This window comes from Monodon monoceros, unplaced genomic scaffold (assembly GCF_005190385.1).
Source record: "Monodon monoceros isolate NGI ecotype Baffin Bay Population unplaced genomic scaffold, NGI_Narwhal_1 Super_Scaffold_10, whole genome shotgun sequence".
Classification (NCBI taxonomy): Eukaryota; Metazoa; Chordata; class Mammalia; order Artiodactyla; family Monodontidae; genus Monodon; species Monodon monoceros.
The window spans coordinates 3,310,673-3,338,312 of record NW_021703766.1 but is presented as its reverse complement, the minus strand read 5'-3'; the positions used below and the strand labels follow the sequence as shown (position 1 = coordinate 3,338,312).

Genomic DNA, 27,640 nt, shown 5'->3' with positions numbered 1-27,640 from the left:
ACCAGATTGTTACTGCGGTAGGGGTGTTTTCATACAAACGTAAATTTTTGAGAGGAAAGTCAAAGGTGCTTCAGCCTTGTACTGTGTATATATATTAAAAAAACAAAGTTTTGTATGTTTTTATTACTTTAATTATTGTTATAAAAAAGCCTGCCATTTTTAATATGTGGTTTGGAGGGATTTTTGTTGTTTGTTTTCTTGTTTGGGGGTTTTGTTTGTTTTGTTTTTCTGGGCAAAAAAAAAAAAAAAATCTTGCTTTTTAGTGTTTGTACTGCTGCTGGTCAGGACATTAAGATATTGAAGTGTTTTTAAAAAAAATTAAAGAAGAAGAAAAGTAAAGAGCTTACCACTGGCACCTATGCGATCACTTCATTTTTGAGTTGCACCAGAGTGATGATGTAGAAAGCCATGGTTACGTCTCACTTCCTCTTGCGCCCCGCCCCTGCTCCGGACAGCAGCCAGTTCACCACAGCCCATGCTATGAAGCGAGGAGGGGCGGGCTCCAGTGGGAGCCAGGTGGACGCTGTGTGTGCACCTTCACGCACGCAGGCGCACATGGGCTTCGTTCGTTCAGAGCCTTTGAGGAAGGGAGCGGCTGCTGGGACAGGATGCTGAGGTGTCTTACGGCAGTCTGCGCAGGTGCAAAGTAGAAACTGTATAGGGTTTATTTATTTAGATGCAAAGCTTTGTACCAGCCTGAAAGTAGGGTGAACAGTGTCTGCGCAGAACTTCTCTTCTTGGACTGAACTACTGTGCCAACCACAGGAGCGGCTAGGAACGGGGATGAGGCAGGTTCAGGCAGCGTGAAATCTAGATCAGGAAGGCATCTCTTGCCCAAGTGGGCCTGAACCAGAGGCCAAAGCAGCCAGTGGTTGTTGGTCTGCCCGGGGGAGGGCAAGGGGACCCGAGCATCACGCCCCGGGCCAGGGGAAGGGCTGGCTGACCTTCAGGAAGGCTACTCACTGCGATCAGTGGCCATGCCCTCGGCCCCAGACCTTAGCTGCGCGGAACAGCTTGCTGGCAGATGGCGTTGTGTCACTTTATCTGTTCCCACACAGTCTGCTTTGTATATCTGCCAAGAATCTTCCAGTTATTAGCAAACTCAGACGAAAAGTGCCGCCAGTATTAGCAGCAGTCAGCAAGTGCTTTTCTCTCTACAGAAACGACTTGACGAGAACTAAGGGCTCTTCCGGGGGCCTCCTCCCCTGCAAAGACACAGAGCGCCATGTGCCACAGGTGGCAACAGGTGTTCAGAGGGAGCCCCACTGCCAACGATCAGGGCAAAACGTCACTGAATTTCTCTACCTAAAATCTGCTTGCTGGCTCTGAAGGCCTAAGGGTTACTACATCTTAACGCTTCCCCCCAGTCCTCCTAACTCCGTAGTAGAAAATGTCTGGATGCCTTTGCTCCTCGGCTCTGGTAGGGGTCCTGGCCAAAAAGCAAAGGGATGAGTAGATCTGATAACGTGCACAGCCCCATCCTGTTACCACCTGAGGGGAGCGCCTGTGTCTGCGGCTGTTTTGCTTTTGGGGAGGAGGACGCGGCACACAGGTTAAAGGGACGCCTGCCCAGGGGTGCAGCTGTGTCACTGAGCTAGAACTGCCTGCCTCCCCCCTGCCCCGCCTCTGAGCTGCTCCATCACTCTGCTTCCCCATACTCCCACCGACCTGTGAGGGTCTCTCAATATTCTAAGGCTCAAGAAGTAATAGGACAATCAGAATATAAATACAAACCCATAAGGCAACATGAATAAGAAAAAGGAAACAAAGTGTCTTTTGAAAACAAAAGATTGGGTACTATGTCTCTGCACCGCTGAGACATAGTACCCAATCTTGGGGGGTTTTTTGTTCCATTTAGTAATTAGTTTTATAATCTGAAAACACTTATTCTGAAAGAGCATGGTAGCATCAGAGCCTCTTCAGTTTGGGCTTAAAAACTGACAGAGAAGTATGGAATCCCTGAAGCTTTTCGTTCAGCTGTTTCACACTGAGTTTGAAAGACAGAGTTCAGAAGTGCACCACATGTGCTCTAGAACCGATCATGCAACTTCTGTGTCAGTACTTTTGTGAACAGTCCTTCACGACCTGTGTCTTCCCACGGCACCTGGGAGAGACGGCTGCCGTCTGCCCTCTGAAGGGGGTTTCGCTAAACCTGTGCGGGATGGGGTCCCTTCCAAAAGTGAGTCGTGTGGTTCTGCATTCAGTCAGATCATTAGCAACAACCCAGAGCTTTCCCCCAAACTTGGCGCCACATGTAGAAACAAGCCAAACTGATGTGAAATATAATCTTAATCCATTATCTCAGATAAGTGACCAAGATAGGCTCTTCAACAGTGTAGTCTATATTCTAATGGAAACAAAACACTTAATTGGCATTAACATGCTCATAGATTATACACCCTCAGGGAAACTCAAAGAATATTAAAAGGAGCCGACACCTTCAGCAAAGTAGCGAAGCATTAAAGTATTCTAACAGGAAGTCTTAAGTTTGTATGTGGGATGGTGTTTCGTCAAGTAGCTCACAATGCTGTCACATCTCCAAAATTAGACTGCATAACCCCCCTTTCCCTCTGGGCCACGGCTTAAAGCGTAGCAAGTTCCAGGGACCTGCCACCAGATGGAGATAGTCAGCACCGCGATGCTGTTCATCGTACAGCGTGGATTAGCCACTTCGCAGCAGCCCTGTCCTCTTCCAAGTAACCACAGTATCAACTTTACTACTGCAGTAGCCTGTCCCCAACTTTCTGATCCAGCGCTTAACCTTAGCTCCTTCACTCCACCTTGACCCGAGGAAGACCGTGCTCATCCATCAGTCGTGTTACTCTGTATGTACCTATGCTTAACTGCTAGAACAGTCAACCAGTACATGGAAGGAGGAGGAACAGTGCCTCGGTCACTCTGGGGGGCAGTTTAGATGCTGTGAAATTAAACCTGTTCTAAGTGTACTTGTTTGAATTAACTGTATTGTAATATTATTTGTTGAATGTAGTAATTAGGTATTTATGAATATATTGCTGTAATTTCTGACAACATCCAAAAAATAAAATCTTCCTAAATCATCTTAAGAGAAAAATCTTTTCTATGTTATAATAAGGCCAAAAAATAAAAATGAGAGCTCAACAGTTACACAGCTTTAAGGTAAAGTGTGAAGACACATTCGACTGCGCCTCAGCCAGGTTTTAAGAGAAGGGGATTCGGGGGTGAAATCTGAGATACACAGGACTCCTAAACTGCCACAGCAACATGTGGTTTCATTCTAGAACATTCCCCAGATTAACTCTGAAGGATTCTGCATAAGAGAGAGATGAAAAGACAAGTCCTGTCATCTCTTAAGTGATGGAGACCAGGTCTGGGTCCTCATCCCTCCATGTGCGGCCCTTCGGTGCTTAAACAATAGCTGCTGAGCAACCTGAAGTAAGTTTGTACTTTAAACACTGACGGGTAAAAACACCAGATATTCTTTAGGCCCAGCTGATCATGCACATGTACCCTTCCTTCATAACCCTCGAGATGGCATGGGACTGCTTTTGACTGACGGCGCTAGCGTTGGAAACCAGCTGGTTACCGAACCTACTCGTTACACGGCGAGACGATCTCCCCCCCGCGGTAATGTACTTTTCTGTAAGGGACTGAGCAATGCTAGCGCTTAAACTTTTCCTCCTAGGGAAAAAAACCAATACCGTTACCTGAGCCACTGCTGCCTAGAACTGTCTTCCCCTCAGTTCATCAAGCACCACATAATAAGCCCCACTTTTCCCCCTGGGGTCGTGTCTTCAGCTTCACTCACACACTCGATAACATGGAATTCATTTTCTCCCGAGTTTCCTCTTGCTGATAAGCAACCCTTTAGGGCCTTACCCAGAAACAGCCAAGAGAACCAGAGATACGCAGAGTGTCGGTCGGAAGTTGACAGTTGCCTGCTAAACCTCTCAAGTTTGGTCCATCAGATCATTCTAGCCACTTGGCCTGCTCCTTTGCGTGGCAGTTATGCAGGAAAAAAACCCAACAGAGATGTGGGTTGATTCCATCTTTATTGTGTATCAGGGCTTAGATGATAAATATGGGTTGCTGTCAGTCGCCACTCATCTCCTGTCCTCCTCCGTGTGAAGAGCCTCTGTAGCAGACTAGATTGAGCCCCAGAGATGAGGATGAAGAAGGGAGAAAAATGGCCGCGGCCACGTTACCATCCTGCTACATCTCCATCTTAAAAGCAACACCGGACGGCACCGAACACTCACCTGCACACGACAGTCCCGTGCAGGAGACCCAGAGCTCTGCTAGGGAAATCATTCGTTCTGCCAATGCTTTTCTCATTTCCCCATGAAAGGACAGCTGGCTTCCAGATACAGACGTGGAGTTACAGAATGTCTTGAGGACTAAGCACAAGCCTGTTGCTTGCCAAGAAGGTTATGAACCCATCCCTTGCTTCACTGCGGTTTTTTGCATACATTCAGAAGTAGTTCTAGAACTCTGGAAATGTGAGTACCTCTGTCACGTCTCAAGCACTCAGGCCACCCAGTGAGCCTCCTGCTGGCAGACACGGGCCTCTACAAACCAGTCTCTGCCTACAAGTCCTGAGACTGGGAGCTGTCAGAAGGTTGCAGGTTCGTGCGGAGTTTGTACATGTGATTGAGCGCTTGTGTGAGGAAAGCCCCACTGGTGTTGATCTCCATCAAGGTCAAGTTATCCAGCTAAAACACAAGGGCAAACAGACCGGGTTGGTTGAGTCTTTGATTTCACGAAAGGTTAAATCTACTGGATAAAAATAAGGAACCAATGAGTAATAATTTTCTGAAAGCCCCGCATGGCTAGTTATCCCTTCCCGCGATGCCCTAAGCAGACAAGATGCCGTGGGCGGCCCACCGCATGCCCACCTTGGCGTGTGCCTCCTGCTGTCTCACGAAGCTGTCAGCAGACACCCGGAGCTTGGCTGTGCGAGTGTCCCACACGTCCTTGATCAGGGTCCGGATCTCATCTGCTTTCGGGATGTTGTCTGAAGCACTAAAGGAAGCAAAAGGTGAAATAAGTCGCATAAGGAAGCACTCAGTGAACTAAGGCAACGTCCAGGTAGAAGTGGCTTGTGTACATGCTGCTTGGATTTAGGCAAAAATGTACAAGCTATTCTAGACTCAAAATTGGTTTCACTTTTTCAGTTTTTTAAAATGTAAGGATTTCTAGCGGTTAAGCTTGGTGCCAAGAAAATTCAGCCGTGATCCTCACCGAGTTATCTGTGCTCATGTTACCTGTCCCTGGGCAAGCTGTGGTACAAGGACTTCTGTTATTCACCCAAAAAAATGAGATCTTGGAGAAGCAGCTCTGAGTCGGTCCTCCCCTGACTCAGGATAACTGAGTGTCCAATGCTACAGAATTTCCATCGAGAATGAATTTCTTTCAAAGGCTGGCTCAGCGGTCATGACCTCTAATGCTAATACCCCATCTGTTATCCAAGGGCTACAACCCACTAGGGAAAGAAGACGAAGGCTCTGTGCCAGGCATTTCTATCCTCACAAAATCCCTGAAGGATAGGGACTGTCCCACTCTACAGAGAAGACAAAGATACATTTGCAAAAGTCACAGAAAAAATCGCAAATCAGCATCAACAGCACACGTATACACAGCAAATTCGAGGTAACAGTTTGACTGGAGTCAGCGGGGCCGCACTGAGAGCCTTCCTGTGTGACACATTTTTAAACTAAACTAACCTTTGAAGGAAGAGACAAACTAGAAGACAAAAGCAAAAGCCAGCATCACTCATCACCAGGCATCCTAGGATAAGCTGGCAAGGCTCTCTCCACAGGCTAAAATTAGCTCAAGATGAGTAGATGGAGAATCAGTAGTATACAACTGATATAGTAGATTTTAAGACCCAAACATTTGGATCTTATGCTCTGAACAGCAGGTTAAAGAACAAAGGACCCCAGCTCCTCGTGAACTGCACTGCAGGACCGAGGTCCCTTCACTGAATGCATGGCTCTAAGGAATTATAAAACAAGGGTTTCGATAGGAACTGCGTACGTAACACACTGAACTTCAAAAACTGAAGATGAACCGGCCTCCCCTCTGCTCCCATATTCTCCCTTCTGAGGTCACACTCCCCTACGATAGCAGCCCTCTCATATCCTCCGGATGACGCCCGCCTGCCCGAACACCCTCCTGGGGACGCCGCATCCACCGCCCTGCCCTCACTCAGTCCATGCAGGTCCCAACAGCCCTGCTCCACAAATCCAGGCCCTTTCACCTTCTGTCCTTCGACCTACACTGCCCTCTCCCCTAGTAAATTTCCCCTCAGCCTCCAAGCCAGGGATCCCTTCTCTGGCAGCACCAGGCATGAGGGTCGCACCCCGACATACTCTGAACAGCATTAGCACACACTGCAGGGTTACACCACATCTGTCAACAGGGTCGCATCTCCTCCCCTCGAAACTGGAACTCAAGCCTACATGACCATGTCCACTACCTGGTGGGACGCTTAGCATGTTGAATGCTGAGAATGTTGTGAACTACACAACTGCAGCCACATGTCAACTCAAGGACAAGTCCATGTTGTGCAGATTTTCACTTGAATTCCACAGGTGGGCCCCCAGCCCCTGCTGCTCTTTGGGAGGCAGTAGGGAGCTTCCAACTTTGGTTCTGGTTCTGCTCTTGAATCCATCAATGAAAAGGTGCTCAGGGCTTCAAAAGCTTGACATTGTGCAAATTACATTCTAAGTAGCCACACTTGCCTGCCCCCTGCACTGATGCATTCATTCATTCCACAAACATGTGAGTACCAGGCACTGTGCGGGGGCAGGCGAGACAGTCCCTGCCCATGAGACCTGGGGGCGGGGGTGGGGAAGAGCACAGGCACAGCAGTTAGAGCATTACACCTGACAAGTGCTATAGAGGAGTGCAGAGCTGCCACGAGGAATGGTACACGTAACCTGGGAGGGAGGACCTGCTATGCTAAACCCGAGGAGGGAGCAGGGAACAGGTGGACTCACTGGGCAGAAGGACGGTGTACACACACACACACGTGTGTGCCTGTGCACTCTGAGGACCTGGGCATGTGTGAAGAAGTGAAGGAGGCCAACGTGAGCCTGCACCCTAGAGAATCGGAGGGAAGGACTGCCAAGAGTGGTGCGAGACGGGAGAAGGGAACCAGGCCACGCGGTGCTTCGAATACCACGATCAGGACTTCAGACCCTAGAGAGGCTCCGAGGAGCAGGGGACTCACGTGGCAGCTGTATCTTTGCAAGGCCGCTCTGGCTGCAAGGCGGAGAATGAATTAGAAGCCCATGGGGAGCCTGAACTGGATGAGGGGAAACAGTTTTGCCCCAGTGGACCTGCCTTCTAGCCCAGGGTCGAAGGAAAATGCGACCCCTGGCCCTTTCCTGTGCAAGAGATACAAGAACGCAGATGCACAGGCCCAAAGGAGAAAAGGGGTGCAGCTCGACTCATAAAACATTTGCAGTTAAGAAAAAGGCTACTGATGGAGATGATACGCTGATACTAGAGTCCAATATCAAGTGACGGGTAGGACGCAGAATGGAAAGAACCACGGGATTCACCAGGAGAGGGAAGGGTGGAGAAAGGGAAAAAAGAGAAACAGGGGGAGACAGAGCCCGGCCAGTGTGTGCGTGCCCACAAACGACTCCCAGACTACTGACTGAGGACCTGGGGGCCAAAGCTACCACTTCCCTCGGTAATGAGTGTGGAACACGAAAGGAGGTGGGCTGGGAACTGGGGGTTCCATCGTACATGTGGGTTCGAAGAAGTGAGAGGTACTTACTGATTTAACAGGAGTTTGGTGAGCTCCATGTAGTAAAGGCTGGGCATAGGGGTAAAAGTTTCTTCCTTTCGTTCATGATCCCGAATCTCCTCCAACTTTTCTGAAATTTAGAAGTGTGTACATTTTACCATGACCATGAGCAAAATATAGTTTTAAAACCTTCCAAATTTACCAAGTACCTATATTACCTACTCAATCAACTAAAAAGTACATTAAAAAAAAACCCCACTTTTTGAAATAACGTATCAGTAACTAGACATCACTGGGCCGATTTCCTCAAGCACTTCTCTTAGAGAAGGTGGTAGATTTGGGTTATTGTTATTGCTGGGCCTGCAGAATATATGACTGAAAACAGTATGTCAGAGTCTAAAGTTCTTTTCTTAGGTAAAGAGTGAAGTATTCTACCTTTGATGCAAGCAGTGATGACAGTAACCAGTGACCGGAAAAATTTACTTTATATTAAACGCTGTTCAGCAGACAGCAAGACAACTTACAACTAATACAGAGCTGAGCGCCCCACGACTGGAATCAAACTGCTGAGTCCAATTCCATCCACAGGAACAATCTCCACACGCCTCACCCCTCTCCCCTTCTGTCCTTCCTCCCGGCCTGAGAAAACCCGAGTCCTGAACCCGCCACTGCACGCTATGGCGAAAGGACACGCAGACAGAACTCTGCAGTGGGGCCTCATTTGAAATGACCGGCCACGCACCTCCAGGGGCCCTCGGTGCTACCCTGCAATCCTTACACTCCCCTGCTCCAGACACCCTCTCACTTTCCATCCTGCCCGCCCTCTCCACGCTTTCTCCCCAACACCTTGCAGGGCTCCGCACACTACCGCCACCGCATCCTTCTAAGGGGCGCGCTGGACCTTCTCTCACCTGCACGGAACACCTCTTCGGCATCTGTCCCCACTCCTGAGTGATCCCTCTTGCCCTCGCTATCGGAGCCGTCCATCAAACTCGATGCAACATCTTCCAGCTTAAAAAGAAAACCCTCCCCTGACACCAAATCCTTCTCCAGCTACCAATCCATTTCTCATGCCCTTCACAACAAAACTTCAAGAGTTCCCTGACATCGGCATTAACTGTTCGGGTGGGCGACTATCCCACCCTCTGACACGGCTCACCGAGGCCACCACCTCTGCTCAGCCAAACCCAACGGCCACATCTCAGGCCTCGTCACGTCTGACAAGGGCCAGTCCCTGGGGTGTGTTTATCACTTGGCTTCTGGGATACCACTCTCCCCAAGTTCTCCTCTCATCTCCCCGACTCCTCCAGGCCTTCCTGACCTCAACACACTGGAGGACAGAGCTCCTTCCCTCACCCCTTCTCCACCGCCTACACCCATATCCCACGTGTTCTCATCCCACTTCATTTAAACGCCACCTATGCTCTCATGACACCTTCCACACCTAGAATCCCAGCTCAGCCCCTCCCCTGACCTCCTGACTCAGATGCCCCACTGCCCACAATATTGCCACTCGGATGTCTAACAGGCACCTCCAGTGTCGCATGTTCAAACCCCCTCCCGGCTCCCACCCTGGTCCACACTGTCCCTGCGATGTGCCCGGTCTCAGGAAAGGGCAGCCCCACCAGCAACCCCAGTGGGCACCCTTACCTCCTCTCTTTGATCCCATGGTCTGTCCTCCAGCAAATCCTGCTGACCCTTTTCTTCAAAATACGCCTAGATGCCAACCACATCTGCCTGCTTCCATCAACTCACTGGGCAAGCCACCCTGAGCTCTTGCCGGGCTAAGCCCCTACCGCCCCCTCCCCACACTCATCTCCACACCGCAGACTGAGTCTCTTTCTTTTCCACATCTAAATCAGAGTATGAAACACCTCTGTTCAAACCCTGCAACGAATCAAAAAGACCAACCATACCCAGTGACGGCCCGGAGTGCAACAACAGGAGCTCATACGTTTCTGCTGGGGTTACAGGAGTGGCTCAACCACTCTGCAGGGGTCCTGGGCAGCTTCTAACAGAGCGAAGCACAGTCTGCCCTACGAGCTGCCAGTTCCACGACTCTAGGTGTTTATTTACCCGAGAGAAATAAAAATACATACCCGCAAAAAGACTTAGACACGACTGCTCAAAACAGCCTTCTTCACAGTAGCCTAAAATGGGAAACGACGCAAATATGCACCAACAGAAGGATGGGGGATCAAGCTGCGGAATCCTCACGCAACGGAGGAAACACTACTCAGCGGTAACAGCGATAACAGCATGACGTAATGACACGTGCAACAACAAGGGCGAATCTCAAAGACACTGTGGTGAATAAGAGAAGTCAGAAGAAAACTGACATGCCAGACGATTCCATTCCCATGCCGTCCAAGAACAGGTGGACCCAATCTACAGGGGCAGGAGCAGCAGCTGGCTCCTGGGCAGGACCCACGGGCTGACTAGTGATTTCCACGCCTCGTCACCGCACGACTGCCCAGGCGTACGAGAGGCCTCAGGCGGACTGTCTCCGCACCTCCTCTCTGACTCTGGCCCTCCCACGACACAGGCTCTTGCCCTCTATCACCTGGGTTAGAATAGGCCAAAAGTGACAGAAAGGGATGCAGTGCCAACAGAACCAGGGCCTGGTGGGCGGGCGGGGAGGTCCCTGCTTAATAAAACGCCCTTCAGAGCAGAAGGGACTGGAGTTTCCTGTCATGTTTCAGGACCACCAGATTCACACACCCCTTTGGGACAGGAAGTAAAGACAAAACACGCGAGCAATCTTTCTTAAACTGTATTTGAGTGCACCTGGCTCCAAGTGTCCTAGCTTCTAGGAGGCAGGTACCCCCGGGTGATTTCCAAAGGGAAGGGGATAATCAAAATCTCTCAGAGGCTTTTCAAATTTCATATGCCCCCCAACCCCGACCCCAAATAAATGTGACATTCATTCTTTACTAGTAATGAGCCATTCACAGCTCCGAGATGAGAAAAAGACTGCAACGGTTCAGGAGGAAGACCGTGTGCCTCTTTGATGCGGTATTTTCTTCTCGGTTTTTTGCCAACAGCTTTACTGAGGCATAATCAACACACCACGCCATTCGCCCATTCAATGGTTTTCCAGTATATTCACAGAGTTGCGCACCCATCACCTCAATCAACCTCAGAACATTTTCATCACCCCAAAAGGATCCCCATAATGGTTCCATCACCTGCTCAAACCCTCATCCTTAGGCAACCACTAATCTTCTCTGTCTCTGTGGATCTGCCTGCTCTGAACAATTCACATAAATAGAAGAATACAATAGTTGGTCTTTGTGTCTGGTTCTTCTCCCTCTTAATGTAACATTTTACAGGTTCATCGGGACTTCCCTGGTGGCGCAGTGGTCAAGAATCTGCCTGCCAATGCAGGAGACACGGGTTTGAGCCCTGGTCTGGGAAGATCCCACATGCCACGGAGCAACTAAGCCCGTGCGCCACAACTACTGAGCCTCCGCTCTAGAGGCCTGTGAGGCCGTCGTGCCTAGAGCCCGTGCTCTGCAACAAGAGGAGCCACTGCAATGAGAAGCCCACGCACCACAACGAAGAGTAGCCCCCGCTCACCATAACTAGAGAAAGCCCACGCGTGCAGCAATGAAGACCCAACGCAGCCAAAAATATAAATGATAAATAAAGGTTCATCTATGTTTGCACCCTGTGTCACAACCTCATCCACTTAGGTGGCCAAAAACAATATTGCCTTGGATGGACGATGCCTTATTGTCATGCATTCTCTCTAATGTAAGGTAACGACTCTGCTCCTCATGCTGGTCTATGGGTTCAAAAAAAAATTTTTTTTGATATATTTACTTTTATTTATTTATCTTTGGCTGCATTGGGTCTTCGTTGCTGCACGCAGGCTTTCTCTAGTTGCGGCGAGCGGGGGCTGCTCTTCATTGTGCGGCACGGTCTTCTCATTGCAGTGGCTTCTCTTGTTGTGGAGCATGGGCTCTAGGCACACGGGCTCAGTAGTCATGGCTTGCAGGTTCTAGAGGGCAGGCTCAGTAGTTGTGGCGCATGGGCTTAGTTGCTCTGTGGCATGTGGGATCTTCCCGGATCAGGGCTCAAACCTGTGTCCCCTGCACTGGCAGGTGGATTCTTAACCGCTGCACCACCAAGGATGTCCCTAGACTTTAAAATAAAGACTGTTACAAGAGACAAAGAAGGACACTACATAATGATCAAAGGATCAATGAAAGAAGAAGATATAACAATTGTAAATGTACATGCACCCAACATAGGAGCACCTCAATATATAAGGCAGATACTAACATCCATAAAGGGAGAAATTGACAGTAACACAATAATAGTAGGGGGATTTAACACCCCACTTTCATCACAGACAGAAGATCAATAAGGAAACACGAGCCTTAAATGACAAATTAGACCAGATGGACTTAATTGATATTTACAGAGCATTCCACACAAAAGCCACAGAATACACATTCTTTTCCAGTGCACATGGAACATTCTCCAGGATTGATCACATGCTAGGCTACAAAGCAAGGCTCAGTAAATTTAAGAAAACTGAAATCATATCAGGCATCTTCTCCGACCACAACACTATGAGATTAGAATCAGCTAGAAGAAAAAAACTGTGAAAACACAAATATGTGGAGGCTAAACAATATGTTACTAAACAACCAATGGATCACTGATGAAACCAAAGAGGAAATTAAAAAATACCTAGAGACAAATGAAAACAAAATCATGACCATCCAAAATGTACAGGATACAGAAAAAGCAGTTCTAAGAGGGAAGTGTATAGCAATACAATCTTACCTCAGAAAACAAGAAAAATCTCAAATAAACAACCTAACCTTAGACCTAAAGCAACTAGAGAAAGAAGAAAAAAACAAAACCCAAAGACAGTACACTGAAATAATAAATATCAGAGCAGAAATAAATGAAATAGAGACAAAGAAAAAATAGAAAATAACAATAAAACTAAAAGCTGGTTTTTTGAAAGGATAAACAAAATTGATAAATCTTTAGCCAGACACGTCAAGAAAAAAACGGAGGGGGCTAAAATAAATAAAATTACACATGAAACAGGAGAAGTTACAACAGAAATACAAAGGACCGTAAGAGCCTACTACAAGCAACCCTATGCCAGTATAATGGACACAACCTGGAAGAAACGGACAAATGCTTAGAAAGGTACAACCCTCCAAGACGGAACCAGGAAGAAACAGAAAACATGAACAGACAAATCACAAGTACTAAAACTGAAACTGTGATTAAAAAACTCCCAACAAACAAAATTCCAGGACCTGATGGCTTCACAGCTAAATTCTATCAAACATTCAAAGAAGAGCTTAACACCTATCCTTCTGAAACTATTCCCAAAAATTGCAAAGGAAAGAACACGCCCAAACTCATTCTATAAGGCCACCATCACTTTAATATCAAAACCAGACAAAGATACCATAAAAAAAAAGAAAATTACAGGCTAATATCACTGATGAACAGATGCAAAAATCCTCAACAAAATACTGGCAAACTGAATTGAACAATACTCTAAAAGGATCATACACCATGATCAAGTGGGATTATCCCAAAGTTGGAAGGACTTTTCAATATCCACAAATCAATCAGTGTGATACACCACCTCAACAGCTGAAGAATAAAATCCATACGATCAGGCTTCCCTGGTGGCGCAGTGGTTAAGAATCCGCCTGCCAATGCAGGGGACACGGGGTCGAGCCCTGGTCTGGGAAGATCCCACATGCCGCGGAGCAACTAGGCCCGTGAGCCACAACTACTGAGCCTGCGCGTCTGGAGCCCGTGCTCCGTAACAAGAGAGGCCGCGATAGTGAGAGGCCCGCGCACCGCGATGAAGAGTGGCCCCCGCTTGCCACAACTAGAGAAAGCCCTTGCCCAGAAACGAAGACCCAACACAGCAAAAATAAATAAGTAAATTAATAAACTCCTATCCCCAACATCTTCAAAAACAAAAAAACAAAAACAAAAAAAACAAGGATGTCCACCCTCTCCACTTCTATTCAACATAGTTTGGAAGTCCTAGTCATGGCAGTCAGAGAAGAAAAAGAAATAAAAGGAATCCAAATTGGAAAAGAAGTAAAACCGTCACTGTTTGAAGATGACAGGATACTATACAAAGAAAATCCTAAAGATGCTACCAGAAAACTGCAAGAGCTGATCAATGAATTCAGCAAAGTGGCAGGATACAAAATACATACACAGAAATCTGTTGCTTCTATACACTAACAATGAAAGATCAGAAACAGAAATGAAAGAAACAATCCCATTTACCAGCACATCAAAAAGAATAAAATTCCCAGGAATAAGCCTACCTAAGGAGACAAAAGACCTGTACTCTGAAAACTTTAACACACTAATGAAAGAAATCCAAGATGATACAAACAGATGCAAAGATATACCATGTTCTTCAACTGGAAGATCAATGTTGTCAAAATCACTATACTGCCCAAGTCAATCTACAGAATCAGTGCAATCCCTATCAAATGAACAGTGGGATTTTTCACAGAACTAGAACAAAACATTTTAAAATGAGTATGGAAACAAAAAAGATGCGGAAGAGCCAAAGGAATCCTGACAAGAGAAAACGAAACTTGAGCAATCAGGCTCCCTGACTTCAGACTATACTACAAAAAAGCTACAGTAATCAAAAAAGTATGCTACAGGCAAACACAAAAAATATAGATCAAAGAAAGCTCAGAAACAAACACACAAACTTATGGCCAATTAATCTACGACTAAGGAGGCAAACCTATACAATGGAGAAAAGACATTCTCTTAAATAAATGGTGCTACACTGGTGCACCGTGTACCAGTGTGTACAGGACAGCTACATGCAAAAGACTGAAACTAGAACACTGTCTAACAGCATACACAAAGATAAACTCAAACACAATTAAAGACCTAAGTGTAAGGCTGGGATACGAAAAACTCTTAGAGGGAAACATAGGCAGAACACTCTGACATAAATCACAGCGAGATCTTTTTGATCTGTCTCCTCAAATAATGGAAATAAAAACAAAAATAAACAAATGAGACCTCATTAAACTCAAAAGCTCTTGCAAGCAAACAAAACCATAAACAAAACGACAAGACAACCCACAGAATGAGAGAAAATACTTGCAAACGTTGTGACCGACAAAAGCTTAATCTCCAAAATTTACAAAGAGCTCATGCAGCTCAATATCCAAAAAAACCCAAACAACCCGATATAAAAATGGGGAAGACCTAAATAGACTTTTCTCCAAAGAAGACATACAGAGGGCCAAGAGGCACATGAAAAGATGCTCAACATCGCTAATTAAAAGAGAAATGCAAATCAAAACTACAATGAGGTATCACCTCACACCAGTCAGAATGGCTAACATCAAAAAGTCTACAAACAATAAATACTGGAGAGGGTGTGGAGAGAAGGGAACCCTCCTATGCTGTTGGTGGGAATGTAAATTGGTGCAGTAACTATGGAGAACACTATGCACATTCTTTAAAAAACTAAAAATAGAGCTACCATAAGATGCAGCAATCCCACTCCTGGTCATATATCTGGAGAAAACCACGGTTCGAAAGGATACATGCACCCCAACGTTCACTGAAGTGCTGCTTACAATAGCCAAGACAGGGAAGCAACCTAAATGTTCACCGACAGATGAATGGATAAAGAAGATGTGGTACATATATACACTGGAGTATTACTCAGCCATCAAAAGGAATGACATAATGCCACTTGCAGCAACACAGACAGACCTGGAGATTATCATACTAAGTGAAGTAAACCAGACAGAGAAAGACAAATACCATACAATACAGCTGATATGCAGAATCTAAAACAAAATATGCAAACTGACTTATTTACAAAACAGAAACAGGCTCACAGACTTAGAAAATAAACTTACAGTTACCAAAGGAGAAAAGTGGAGGGGAAAGATAAATTGGGAGTATGGGACTGACATATACACACTACTGTATTTCAAATAAATAACTAACAAGGACCTACTGTATAACACAGGGAACTCTGCTCACTATCCTGTAATAACCGAAATGTGAAAAGAATCTGAGAAAGAGTAGATACATGTATATGTAAAACTGAATCACTATACTGTATACCTGAAACTAACACAACATTATTAATCAACGAAACCCCAATATAAAATAAAAATTAAAACCAAAACAAAAATAAATGGGACCTCATTAAACTCAAAAGCTTTTCACAGCAAAGGAAACCATAAACAAAACGAAACGACAACCTACAGAATGGGAGAAAATACTGGCAAAGGATGTGACCGACATGAAATCAATCTCCAAAATTTACAAAGAGCTCATGCAACTCACTATCAAAAAAGCAAACAACCCTATCAAAAAATGGGCAGAAGACCCAAACAGACACTTCTCCAGAGAAGACATAGAGATGGCCAACAGGCACATGGAAAGATGCCCAACATCACTGATTATTAGAGAAATGCAAATCAAAACTACCATGAGGTACAACCTCACACCCGTCAGAATGGCCATCGTTAAACAGTCTACAAACAACAAATGCTGGAGAGAGTGTGGAGAAAAGAGAACCCTCCTACACTGTTGGTGGGAATGTAAGTTGGTGCAGCCACTGTGGAGAACAGTATGGAGGTTCCTGAGAAACTAAAACTAGAGCTACCATATGATCCAACAATCCAACTCCTGGGCATATATCTGGACAAAACTATAACTGAAAAAGATACATGCACCGCTGTGGTCATGGTAGCACTGCTTACAATAGCTGAGACATGGAAGAAACCTAAATGTCCATCTTCATAAAGAAGATGTGGTACGTATATACAATCAAATACTACTTGTCAGAAAGAGAAAGACAAATACCATGTGATATCACTTACACGTGGAATCTAAAATATGGCACAAATGAACCTATCTACAAAACAGAAACAGACTCACAGACACAGGGATCAGATTGGTGGCTGCCAAACAGGACGGGTGAAGGGAGAGACAGATGGACTGGGAGTTTGGGGTTGGTAGATGCAAACTATCATACTTAGAACAGATAAAAAACAAGGTCCTAGGGCTTCCCTGGTGGCGCAGTGGTTAAGAATCCGCCTGCCAATGCAGGGGACACGGGGTCGAGCCCTGGTCTGGGAAGATCCCACATGCCACGGAGTAACTAAGCCCGTGTGCCACAACTACTGAGCCTGCGCTCTAGAGCCTGCGTGCCACAACTACTGAAGCCTGTGCACCTAGAGACCGTGCTGCGCAACAAGAGAAGCCACCGCCATGAGAAGCCCGCGCACCACAACGAAGAGTAGCCCCGCTCGCTGCTACCAGAGAAAGCCAGTGCGCAGCAACGAAGACCCAATGCAGCCAAAAATAAATAAATTTATTTTTAAAAAAAACAACAAGGTCCTACTGTTTAGCACTGGGAACTACATCCAACCTCCTGGGATAAACCATAATGGAAAAGAATATTTTAAAAAAGAATGTATGTATGTGAATCACCGAATCCCTTTGCTGTACACACAACATTATACATCAGCGATACTTCTATTAAAAAAACAAATAAAATAATTCCATTTGCAGCAACGTAGATGGACTTGGAGATTATCATACTAAGTGGAGTAAGCCAGACACAGAAAGACAAATATCACATGATATCACTTATATGCAGAATCTAAAACAAAATAGACTTAGAAAACAAAGTTACAATTACCAAAGGGGAAAGGTGGAGGAGAAGGATAAATTGGGAGTATGGGACTGACATATACACACTACTATATTTCAAATAAATAACCAACAGGACCTACAGTGTAACACAGGGAACTCTGCTCACTATTCTGTAATAACCGAAATGGGAAAAGAATTTGAAGAGGAGAGACATGTATATGTATAACTAAATCACTTTGCTGTACACCTGAAAATAACAACGCTGTTAATCAATTAAACTCCAAAGTAAAAGAAAAATTAAAACAAAAATAAACAAATGGGACCTCATTAAACTCAAAAGCTTCTGCAAGCAAAGGAAACCATAAAAACGAGAAGACAACCCACAGAATGGGAGAAAATACTTGCAAACGATGCCACTGACAAAGGATCACTCTCCAAAATTTACAAACAACTCATGCTGCTTGATAAACAAATAACCCCATCAAAAAAGGGACGCAAGGGCTTCCCTGGCGGCGCAGCGGTTGAGAGTCCGCCTGCCGATGCAGGGGACACGGGTTCATGCTCCAGTCCGGGAAGATCCCACATGCTGCGGAGAGGCTAGGCCCGTGAGCCATGGCCACTGAGCCTGCGCGTCCGGAGCCTGTGCTCTGCAACGGGAGAGGCCGTAACAGTGAGAGGCCCGCATACCGCCAAAAAAAAAAGTCAAAACATACAGATGGCCCCAGGCACATGAGAAGATGCTCAACGTCGCTAATTATTAGAGAAATGCAAATCAAAACTACAGTGAGGGCTTCCCTGGTGGTGCAGTGGTTGAGAGTCCGCCTGCCGATGCAGGGGACACGGGTTCGTGCCCCAGTCCAGGAAGATCCCACATGCCGCGGAGAGGCTAGGCGCGTGAGCCATGGCCACTGAGCCTACGCATCCGGGGCCTGTGCTCCGCAGCGGGAGAGGCCACAACAGTGAGAGGCCCGCGTACCACAAAAAAAAAAAAAAAAAAAACTACAATGAGATATCACCTCACACTGGTCACAATGGCCATCACCAAAGAGTCTACAAACAACAAATACTGGTGAGGGTGTGGAGAAAAGGGAACCTTCCTACACTGTTGTTGGGAATGTAAACTGGTACAGCCACCATGGAAAACAGTATGGAGGCTCCTTAAAAAAACTAACAATAGAGCTACCATATGACCCAGGAATCCCACTTCTGGGCATGTATCTGGGAAAAAAACATGATTCGAAAGGACACACGCACCCGATGCTCATTGCAGCGCTGCTTACAATGGCCAGGACATGGAAGCAACCTCAATGTCCTTTGACAGAGGAATGGATAAAGAAGAGGTGGTACATATATACAAAGGGGTATTACTCTATACAAAGGGGTATTACTCAGCCATTAAAAGGAATGATATAATGCCATTTGCAGCAACACAGACAAACCTGGACATTATCAGACTAAGCGAAGTAAGCCACACAGAGAAAGGCAGATATCATATGATACGGCTTCTATGCGGAATCTAAAACAAAATATACAAATGGACTTATTTACAAAACAGAAACGGACGCAGAGACTTAGAAAACAAACTTACGGTTACCAAAGGAAAAAGATGTAGGGGAAGGATGAATCGGGGAGTGTGGGATTGACATATACAGTTAAGTTTCCCACATACAAACGAGTTCCGTTCCACGAGGGCATTCGTAGCCCCATTTGTTCACAAGTCCAACAAAGTTAGCGAAGGTACCCAACTAACACAACAGGCTATATAGTACTGTACTGTAATTGGTTTATAATACTTTTCACACAAATAATACATAAAAACAAACACAAAAAATAAACATTTTTAATCTTACAGTGCAGTACCCTGAAAAGTACAACACAACAGCTGGCATAGAGCTGGCATCGAGTGAACAGGCAAGGAGAGTTACTGACTGGAGGAGGGAGGGGAGGTGGGACATGGTAGAGCTGAAGGACCGTCAGCAACAGGAGACGGAGGGCGAGCCGCAACGTCACTCACGCCTGACGTTCACGGCACAGGTTCTGGTTCTTTGCTGGATCGATTCTATCTACCCTCTTGAAAAAACGATCCAGTGATGTCTTGGTAGTGGCTCTTCTTATCTCCTCACAGATGACACGGTAGCACTGGATTGCATTCTGATCGGCTGCTGCAACCTTCGTGTACCGTTCTGTGTCAGGGTCCTGTGCCTCAAAAACCAACAGTGCCCCCTCAAATAAAGAAAATCCCCTTGCAATTTCCTGTGTTGTGAATCTCTTCGATTCTTCAGTTACTTCTCCTCTTGTCTGTCTTTGTCCTTTCTCTGGGCCTCCAATTCCTTCAGGTCTTCATTAGTAAGCTCCTCGTGTTGCACAGCAACGAGTTCAATGGAGTTGTCCTCTTGCAGATCTAGCTCCAGCTTCTCGCTGAGGGTCACTACGTTGCTGAAGACCTCTTTGGACTCCTCATCCACCTTCTCAAATCCAAGAAAATCATGAACAAACTGTGGGCAAAGGTTCTTCCAAACCCCATTCGTGGTGACGGCCATAACGTCATGCCAAGAAAAGTCAATCTTTTTTACGGCCGTGTAGATGTTACAGTCCTTCCAAAACTGTCACAAGTTGTTCCTGCTTGGTCACTTGCCTTTACTGCCTGACTAAAGTGTGACGTAAATAATATTTCTTGAAAGTCGCTATAGCTCCCTGGTCCATATGTTGGATGAACGACATGGTATTCAGTGGCAGATGCGCTACTTTGAGGTTGGGATGGAAGTCATTCATGAATGAGGGGTAGCCCGGATCAGTGTCGAGCAGCAAAAGAATGTTGAACGGGATGTCCTTCTCCAAGCAATGTTTCTCTACCTCTGGGATAAAGTGGTGGAGAAACCAATCCTGGAAAATGGCCTGTATAACCCAGGCTTTGGGGTTACTCTTTCACACAGCAGGAAGAGAGCCCTTGGCTACGTTTTTAAGGGCTCTTGGGTTCTCTGAATGATAAACTAATAGAGGCTTCAGCTTCATAGCACCAGAAGCATTGCCACCAAACAACAGAGTTAGCCTGTCCTTTGCTGCTCTATAGCCTGGCATCAACTTGCCCTCCTTGCTGATGTAACTTCAGTCCGACATCCTCTTCCAGTACAGTTCTGTCTCACCCACGATTAAAAACCTGCTCGGGTAAATACGCGCCTTCATCAATAATTTCTCAAAGCGTTTCAGGAAATTCCCGGGCAGCTATCGTATCTGCACTCGCTGCCTTGTCACTTACTTTTACCTTGTGAAGTTGGCTCCAGCCTTGAACCGATGAAACCAGCCGTGGCTGGCATTAGAAGATGTGCCCTCTGATTCTTCACCATGTTTCCTCTTCAAGGCTTTTGGCTTTCTCTTGAATCAGCATTAAACTGAGCGGGACTCGACACTGATGCTGATCTGTCATCCACATACTGAGAAGTTTCTGCATCTCCTCCATCACTTTTCCACGCTTCTTTGATATTACTGTCAACATCATCGGCACAGCAGACTTCACATGTTCCACGATCTTGTCCTTCTTCTTTAGGATCGTGCTGGTGGTTAACGATTCTTGTTATGAGAACGAGCGACGTCTGCCATCTTTTCGCCTCGCTCCGCTCTCTCAATTATTTTCACTTTTGTTTCCACTATTATTGCTTGGCACTTCTTAGCAGTACTAGCTATATCACCGCTGCTTTTATTCTTGCTTCTGGACATCCTGAGCTTGAAATAAAGATACTGTACTAGTGTACTCTATACGGTAAAGTACACCAAAGCACAACCACTTGTAGAGGATGCACGCACATGGCAATGTACGCCAGACTCGTGAACTAACAGACTTGACTGGACATGTGAACGCACGTTCCCATCTTTGAAAGTTCGCAACTTGAAGGTTCATACGTAGGGACTTACTGTACACGCTACTATATTTAAAATACATAACCAACAAGGACCTACTGTACAGCACAGGGAACTCTCATTAACATTCTCTAATAACCTAAATGAAAAAAGAATTTGAAAAAGAGTTCATACATGTATAACTAAATCACTTCATCGTACACCTGAAAATAACACAACATTGTTAACCAACTATACTCCAATATAAAATAAAAATTAAAAATAAAAAACAAAAAGGGACTTACCTGGTGATCCAGTGGGAAAGACTCTGAGCTCCCAATGCAGGGCACCCTGGTTTGATCCCTGAACAGGGAACTAGATCCTACATGCATGCCAAAACTAAGAAGCCTGCAGGCCACAACTAAGAAGCCCACATGTCAAAACTTAGAAGCCTGTATGCCACAACAAAGACCTGGCACAGCCAGAACAAATAAATAAAAAATAATAATAAATAAATTTAAAAAAATTAAAACAAAAAGAACAAATGGTACCTCACTGAACTCAAAAGCTTCTGCAAGCAAAGGAAACCATAAGCAAAATGACAAGACAACCCACAGAATGGGAGAAAGTATTTGCAAACGATGTGACCAACAAAAGATTAATCTCCAAAATTTACAAACAGGTCGTGTAGCTCAATATCGAAAAAACAAACAACCCAATAAAAAAATGGGCAAAGACCTAAATACACTTTCCTCCAAAGAAGACATATAGACGTCCACAGGCACATGAAAAAAGGCTCAACATCGCTAATTCTTAGAGAAATGCAAATTGAAACTACAATGAGATATCACCTCATACCAGTCGGAATGGCCATCATCAAAAACTCTACAAACCATAAATACTGGAGAGGGCGTGGAGAAAAGGGAACCCTCCTACACTGCTGGTGGGAATGTAAATTGGTACAACCACTATGGAGAACAGTATGGAGGTTCCTTAAAAAACTAAAAATAGAACCACCATATGACCCAGCAATCCCACTCCTGGGCATATATCTGGAGAAAACCACGGTTTGAAAGGATACATGCACCCCAACGTTCACTGCAGTGCTGCTTACAATAGCCCAGACATGTCAGCCACCCAAATGCCCATCAACATACGAATGCATGAAGATGATGTGGTACATATACACAACGGAGTATGACTCAGCCATTAAGAAGAATGGAATAATGCCATTTGCAGCAACACAGATAGACCTGGAGATTATCATACTAAATGAAATAAGCCAGAAAGGGAAATACAAATACCATATGAGTTATAAGTGGAATCTAAAATATGGCACAAACGAACCTACCTACAAAACAGAAACAGACTCACAGACATAAGAGATCATACTTGTGGTTGCCAAGGGGGAGGGCGGTGGGGGAGACGGATGAAATCGGAGTTTGAGGTTAGCAGATGTAAACTATTATATAGAGAATGGATAAACAGCAAGGTCCTACTATACAGCACAGTGAACTATATTCAATATCCTGGGATAAAGCATAATTGAAAAGAATATAAAAAATGAGTGTATGTGTATAAATGAGTCACTTTGCTGTACAGCAGTGACACAACACTGTAAAGCAAATATACTTCAATAAAAATAAAAAATTTTTTTAAAATCTTGAAAAATCTAGTCCATTTCCAGCAAAAATCAAATTTCTAAGGAAAATAAGGGAATATTTAAAGCTTCTATTATGGGAAAAAATGCACTGTGGAAATGTCTGTCTTGCCACAAATAAATGATCTGATTTAGGAAAAAAAGAAAAAAAAAGGAATGTATATATGTGTACATATGTGAGTCACTTTGCTGTACAGCAGAGATTAGCACAACATTGTAAATCACCCATGCTAGCACAGGGAGATTACCTCGGTGCTTTGTGACCACCTAGAGGGGTGGGATAGGGAGGGTGGGAGGGAGATGCAAGAGGGAGGAGATATGGGGATATATGTATATGTATTGCTAATTCACTTTGTTATACAGCAGAAAGTAACACACCATTGTAAAACAATTCTACTCCAATAAAGATGTTAAAAAAAATCACCTATGCTTCAATTAAAAAAATTAAAAAATAAAAAAAGAATGAAATAATGCCATTTGTAGCAACATGGATGAACCTGGTGATTAACATACTAAGCAAAGTAAGCCAGACAGAGAAAGACAGATATCATATGATATCACTTATATGAGGAATCTAAAAAAAGAGAGAAATGAACTTATTTACAAAACAGAAACAGACTCACAGACTTAGAAAACAAACTTATGGTTACTAAAGGGGAGAAATAGAGAGAAGGGATAAATTTGGAGTTTGGAATTGACATATACATACTACCATATCTAAAACAGATACCCAACAAGCACCTACTGTATAGCACATGGAACTCTGCTCAATATCCTAGTAATCTAAATGGGAGAAGAATTTGAAAAAGAATAGATACATGTATACGTATAACTGAATCACTTTTCTGTACACCTGGAATTAACACAACATTGTTTTGTTTTGTTTATTTATTTATTTGGCTGCGTTGGGTCTTTCTTAACTGCGCACCGGCTTCTCATTGCAGTGGTTTCTCTTGTTGCAGAGCACGGGCTCTAGGCGCGTGGGCTTCAGTAGTTGTGGCCCGCAGGCTCAGTAGTTGTGGCTTGTGGGCTCTAGAATGCAGGCTCAGGAGTTGTGGCACACAGGCTTAGATGCTCCGCGGCATGTGGGATCTTCCCGGACCAGGGCTCGAACCCATGTCCCCTGCACTGGCAGGCGGATTCTTAACCACTGCGCCACCAGCAAAGTCCCAAACACAACATTGTTAATCAACTATACTCCAATATAAAATAAAACTTAAAAACAAAAATAAAAATAAACAAACGGGACCTCTTTAAACTCAAAAGCTTTTGCACAGCAAAGAAAACCATATACAAAACGAAAAAACAACCCACAGAATGGGAGGAAATATTTGCAAATGATGTGACCAACAAAAAATTAATCTCCCAAATTTAGAAAGATCTCATGCAGGTCAATATCAAAAAAAAAAAAAAAAAAAACCATCAAAAACCAGACAGGAGACCTAAATAGCCTTTCTTCCAAAGAAAACATACACACGTCCACAGGCACATGAGAAGATGCTCAGCATCTCTAATCATGAGAGAAATGCAAATCAAAACTACAATGAGGTATCACCTCACACCAGTCAGAATGGCCACCATCAAAAAACCTACAAACAATAAATACTAAACAATAAAGACGGTGTGGAGAAAAGGGAACCCTCTTGCACTGCTGGTGGGAATGTAAATTGATACAGCCACTATGGAGAACAGTGTGGAGGTTCCTCAGAAAACTAAAAATAGCATTACCACATGATCCAGCAATTCCACTCCCGGGCATCTACCAGGACAAAACTTAATTCGAAAAGATCCATGCACCCCAATGTTCACTGCAGCCCTGTTTACAATAGCCCAGACATGGAAGCCACCTAAATGTCCATCGACGGAAGAATGGATAAAGAAGATGTGGTACATGTACACAATGGAATATTACTCAGCCATTAAAAAAAGAAAGAAAGGATGCCACTTGGAGCAACATGGATGGACCTGGAGATTATCATACTAAGTGAGGTAAGTGAGACAGAGAAAGACAAACACATGATAACATTTATATGCGGAATCTTAAAAAAATGATACAAATGAACTTATTTACAAAACGTAAACAGACTCACAGACTTAGAAAACAAACTTACGGTGACCAAAGGGGAAAGGTGGAGGAGGAGGGATAAACTGGTAGTTTGGGGTTGACATATACATACTATGATATTTAAAACAGATAACTGGGGGGGAGGGAAAAAAAAGATAATCAATAAGGACCTACTGTACAACACAGGGGACTCTGCTCACTATTCTGTAATAACCAAAGTGGGAAAAGAATTTGAAAAAGAACAGATACATGCATATGTACCTGAATCACTTTGCTGAACACCTGAAACTACCACAACACTGTTAATCAACTATACTGCAAAATGAAACTAGAATTAAAATAAAGTTTGTGGAAATATCTTAAAATCAAAACCTGAACTAGAATTTGTACACACACCCCGAACGACCATTACTAACAGTGGTCCGCGGCCTCCCGCAGCTGAGGCTGGGAAGCATGCATTGATTTCACCTGATGAGCGACGCCGCGTCCCTGGAAGGACCGCTTGCCTCCACCCGCGGGAGGGCGACCCCAGCCCCCACGGCCCGCCCCCACCACCACCACACCCCGCTCCCCCTCCACGTCCTCACCCAGGTCCATCCACTCGGGGGCGAGCAGCCGACACTTCTGTCTCTGTTTCAGGTTGATCGCCAGCCACAGAGGCACCTGCACTGGTAAGCCGGGGTTGAAAGGCCCCAGGTCGCCCTGCAAGCAAACACACACAAACACCGTCCCTCAAAACCGCATCGCTGGACCTCTGCTGTCCACGGGCTGAAGCCCGAGCGCGCTCTCGGCCACACCGCGCCCCACCGCTCCTCCGCGCTGGGTCCCGAACGCCGCCAGACGACACCTGTGGGCGCTGGACCCGCCGCCCAGCCCCCCTCCCGGAAGCGGGAACCGACCAGGGAGAGCCGGAGGCCCGGCGGGTCTCACCCCGATGAGGTAGATCTTGTCCAGACTGAAGTTCGGGATAATGGTGACCAGCTCCTTCTCGGCCAGGAACTCCACCTCGGCCGCGTCCATGGTGGGGCCTGCGGCTAGCCCGGGACTCGCCGCCGCCTCCGGCCCCTCAGCGTCCGGGAAGACGCGCTGCAGCCGCCGCTTTCCCGCCACCGAGCAATGCCCAGCCTCTGGCCGGAAAGTGCCTCGGCTGGCCTATAGAAACGCGGCGTTCTCCGCGGGGCGGCGGAAGGCGGGGACCGCGGATGCTACGAGCCCGCGGATTGGCGAGCCTGAACGAGGCTGCGAGCGGACCCCGCCCCTCTCGTGGGCAGGCCCCGCCCCCTCCCGTGGGCAGCGCGCCTGGCGCCGCCGGCCCACCTGCACCTAGTACGGCCTTCCGTGTCCCTTCACCTGCCCCGGGCGCCCGCCCAACAACACTGCGAGTCAAACTGCGGGTGGGCTTCGGGGCCAGGAGTAAATGCATGTCACGGCTTGACCTGGCTACAAAGACGCGGCCCCGGGCCGCTGTACACGGGGTTAATATCTATAAAAATGAAGATTCCTGGGAATTCCCTGGCGGTCCAGTAGTTAGGACTCCGCGCTTCGGGCCCGGGTTGATCCCTGGTTGGGGAACTAAGATCCCACAAGCAGCGCGGTGCGGCCAAAGGAAAAAAAAACCGCAGATTCCTCCACTGCACCCACATATTCCAATTCGGAAACCGCGGGGAATTGGCTCACAATTTGCACTTTGGCAGACTCCCCAGGTGAGACTTGTGAAGGGGCAAGTTTGCCCGACTGCGGCAAATAACGTATTGATTGATGAGCTCATCTGTTGGCCAGTCCGGGTGCCCTCTATACCGTGGGCTCATGTGAACCTTTACAACAGGGGTTCTAAGACCCTCCTCTGTCAGCATCCCCTGGGAGATTCCGAATGTTCACACACACCTGCAGACTTGTGATTCAGGGGTCTGGGTGAGGACAGAGTGTTGATTTTAATCAGGGATTTTGATGGGGTGATAATAGGCCAAGAAAACTTCCCGGGAGGTGAAGCAGCTAGAAGAAAACTGGGGTGGGGTGGGGTTGGGGGGTCAGGAAGGGGCGGGGGGCAGGGGGGGAGTTGAGTTCAACACCATGATCATTAGGCTCTAAGAAAAAACATGTGACAGGAGGATTTCAGGGTTCTAGATCCCAGCAGGAAAGCTGCCTCACCCCAGAAAACGGCATGCTTTCCTCTCTAACCACCCTGAAACCTGCCCCATGTCAGGTTGTCGGGAAGATGAAATAAGGCCATACTTCAGTTCTGCTCACTCGCATGGCCTGGAAAGGTTGTTTGTTGTTTATCTGCATTGGAAGCTGTCATTGCAGGCCTGGAGATTTCCTTCATTGTGTCATTTATGAAGACAAATACTTTCAAAGAAAATAAAAGATCCCTCGGGATGCTGTGTGAGTGAGAGCACGTGACCACTCTGAACTTCAGTCTCTCCATCTGCAAGCGAGGTAGGAAGAGGAGTACCCGGGGGGTTGGGGGGGAGGGGAAGCTGTGGGCCACCTGGCCCCTCCTAAAATAGAAGCTCCCTCAGTCATCTGCAGAGAGTGTGTGCCAGCCTGTCTGGGTTTTGACTGATGGGGGAATGTTTTCCTGACTGGCAAACATCTGCGTTTCAAATTTGGTGAGGCTTCCCTCGCTGATTTTCGCAAAAATTTTTGCAAAAGAGCAAAGGAAAAAAGCTGGCTGGAAAGC

At 46.0% G+C, this 27,640-nt stretch overlaps 1 protein-coding gene across 3 annotated transcripts; it reads right to left on the bottom strand.

Moving 5' to 3' along the window:
• Nucleotides 1-92: 92 nt before the first annotated feature.
• On the bottom strand, nucleotides 93-26,078 carry GINS2 (GINS complex subunit 2). Of its 3 annotated transcripts, none has more exons than XR_003791955.1 (6): nucleotides 25,891-26,078; nucleotides 25,548-25,662; nucleotides 7,769-7,868; nucleotides 4,875-5,001; nucleotides 4,239-4,691; nucleotides 93-1,205 (listed from the first exon to the last, which is right to left on the bottom strand). XR_003791955.1 is itself a non-coding variant. In XM_029211866.1 (5 exons), the coding sequence occupies exons 1-5, from the start codon at nucleotides 25,978-25,980 to the stop codon at nucleotides 4,566-4,568; spliced, it is 558 nt and encodes a 185-aa protein (XP_029067699.1). In that variant the 5' UTR covers nucleotides 25,981-26,078; the 3' UTR covers nucleotides 3,497-4,565. The 3 variants fall into 3 exon arrangements, 1 of the variants encoding a protein (XP_029067699.1); XR_003791954.1 differs by lacking the exon at nucleotides 93-1,205 and adding an exon at nucleotides 3,497-4,124; XM_029211866.1 differs by lacking the exon at nucleotides 93-1,205 and having other exon boundaries at nucleotides 3,497-4,691.
• Between the last annotated feature and the right edge of the window lie 1,562 nt (nucleotides 26,079-27,640).

Bases quoted from the DNA above. Each gene is read 5' to 3' on its own strand.
- GINS2 (XM_029211866.1), bottom strand. From the start codon at position 25,980: ATGGACGCGGCCGAGGTGGAGTTCCTGGCCGAGAAGGAGCTGGTCACC. The intron at 25,663-25,890 runs GTGAGACCCGCC...GTTTGCTTGCAG, and splicing joins ACAAGATCTACCTCATCGGG to GGCGACCTGGGGCCTTTCAA. The intron at 5,002-7,768 runs GTAAGTACCTCT...TGCTTCCTTTAG, and splicing joins ACCAAACTCCTGTTAAATCA to TGCTTCAGACAACATCCCGA.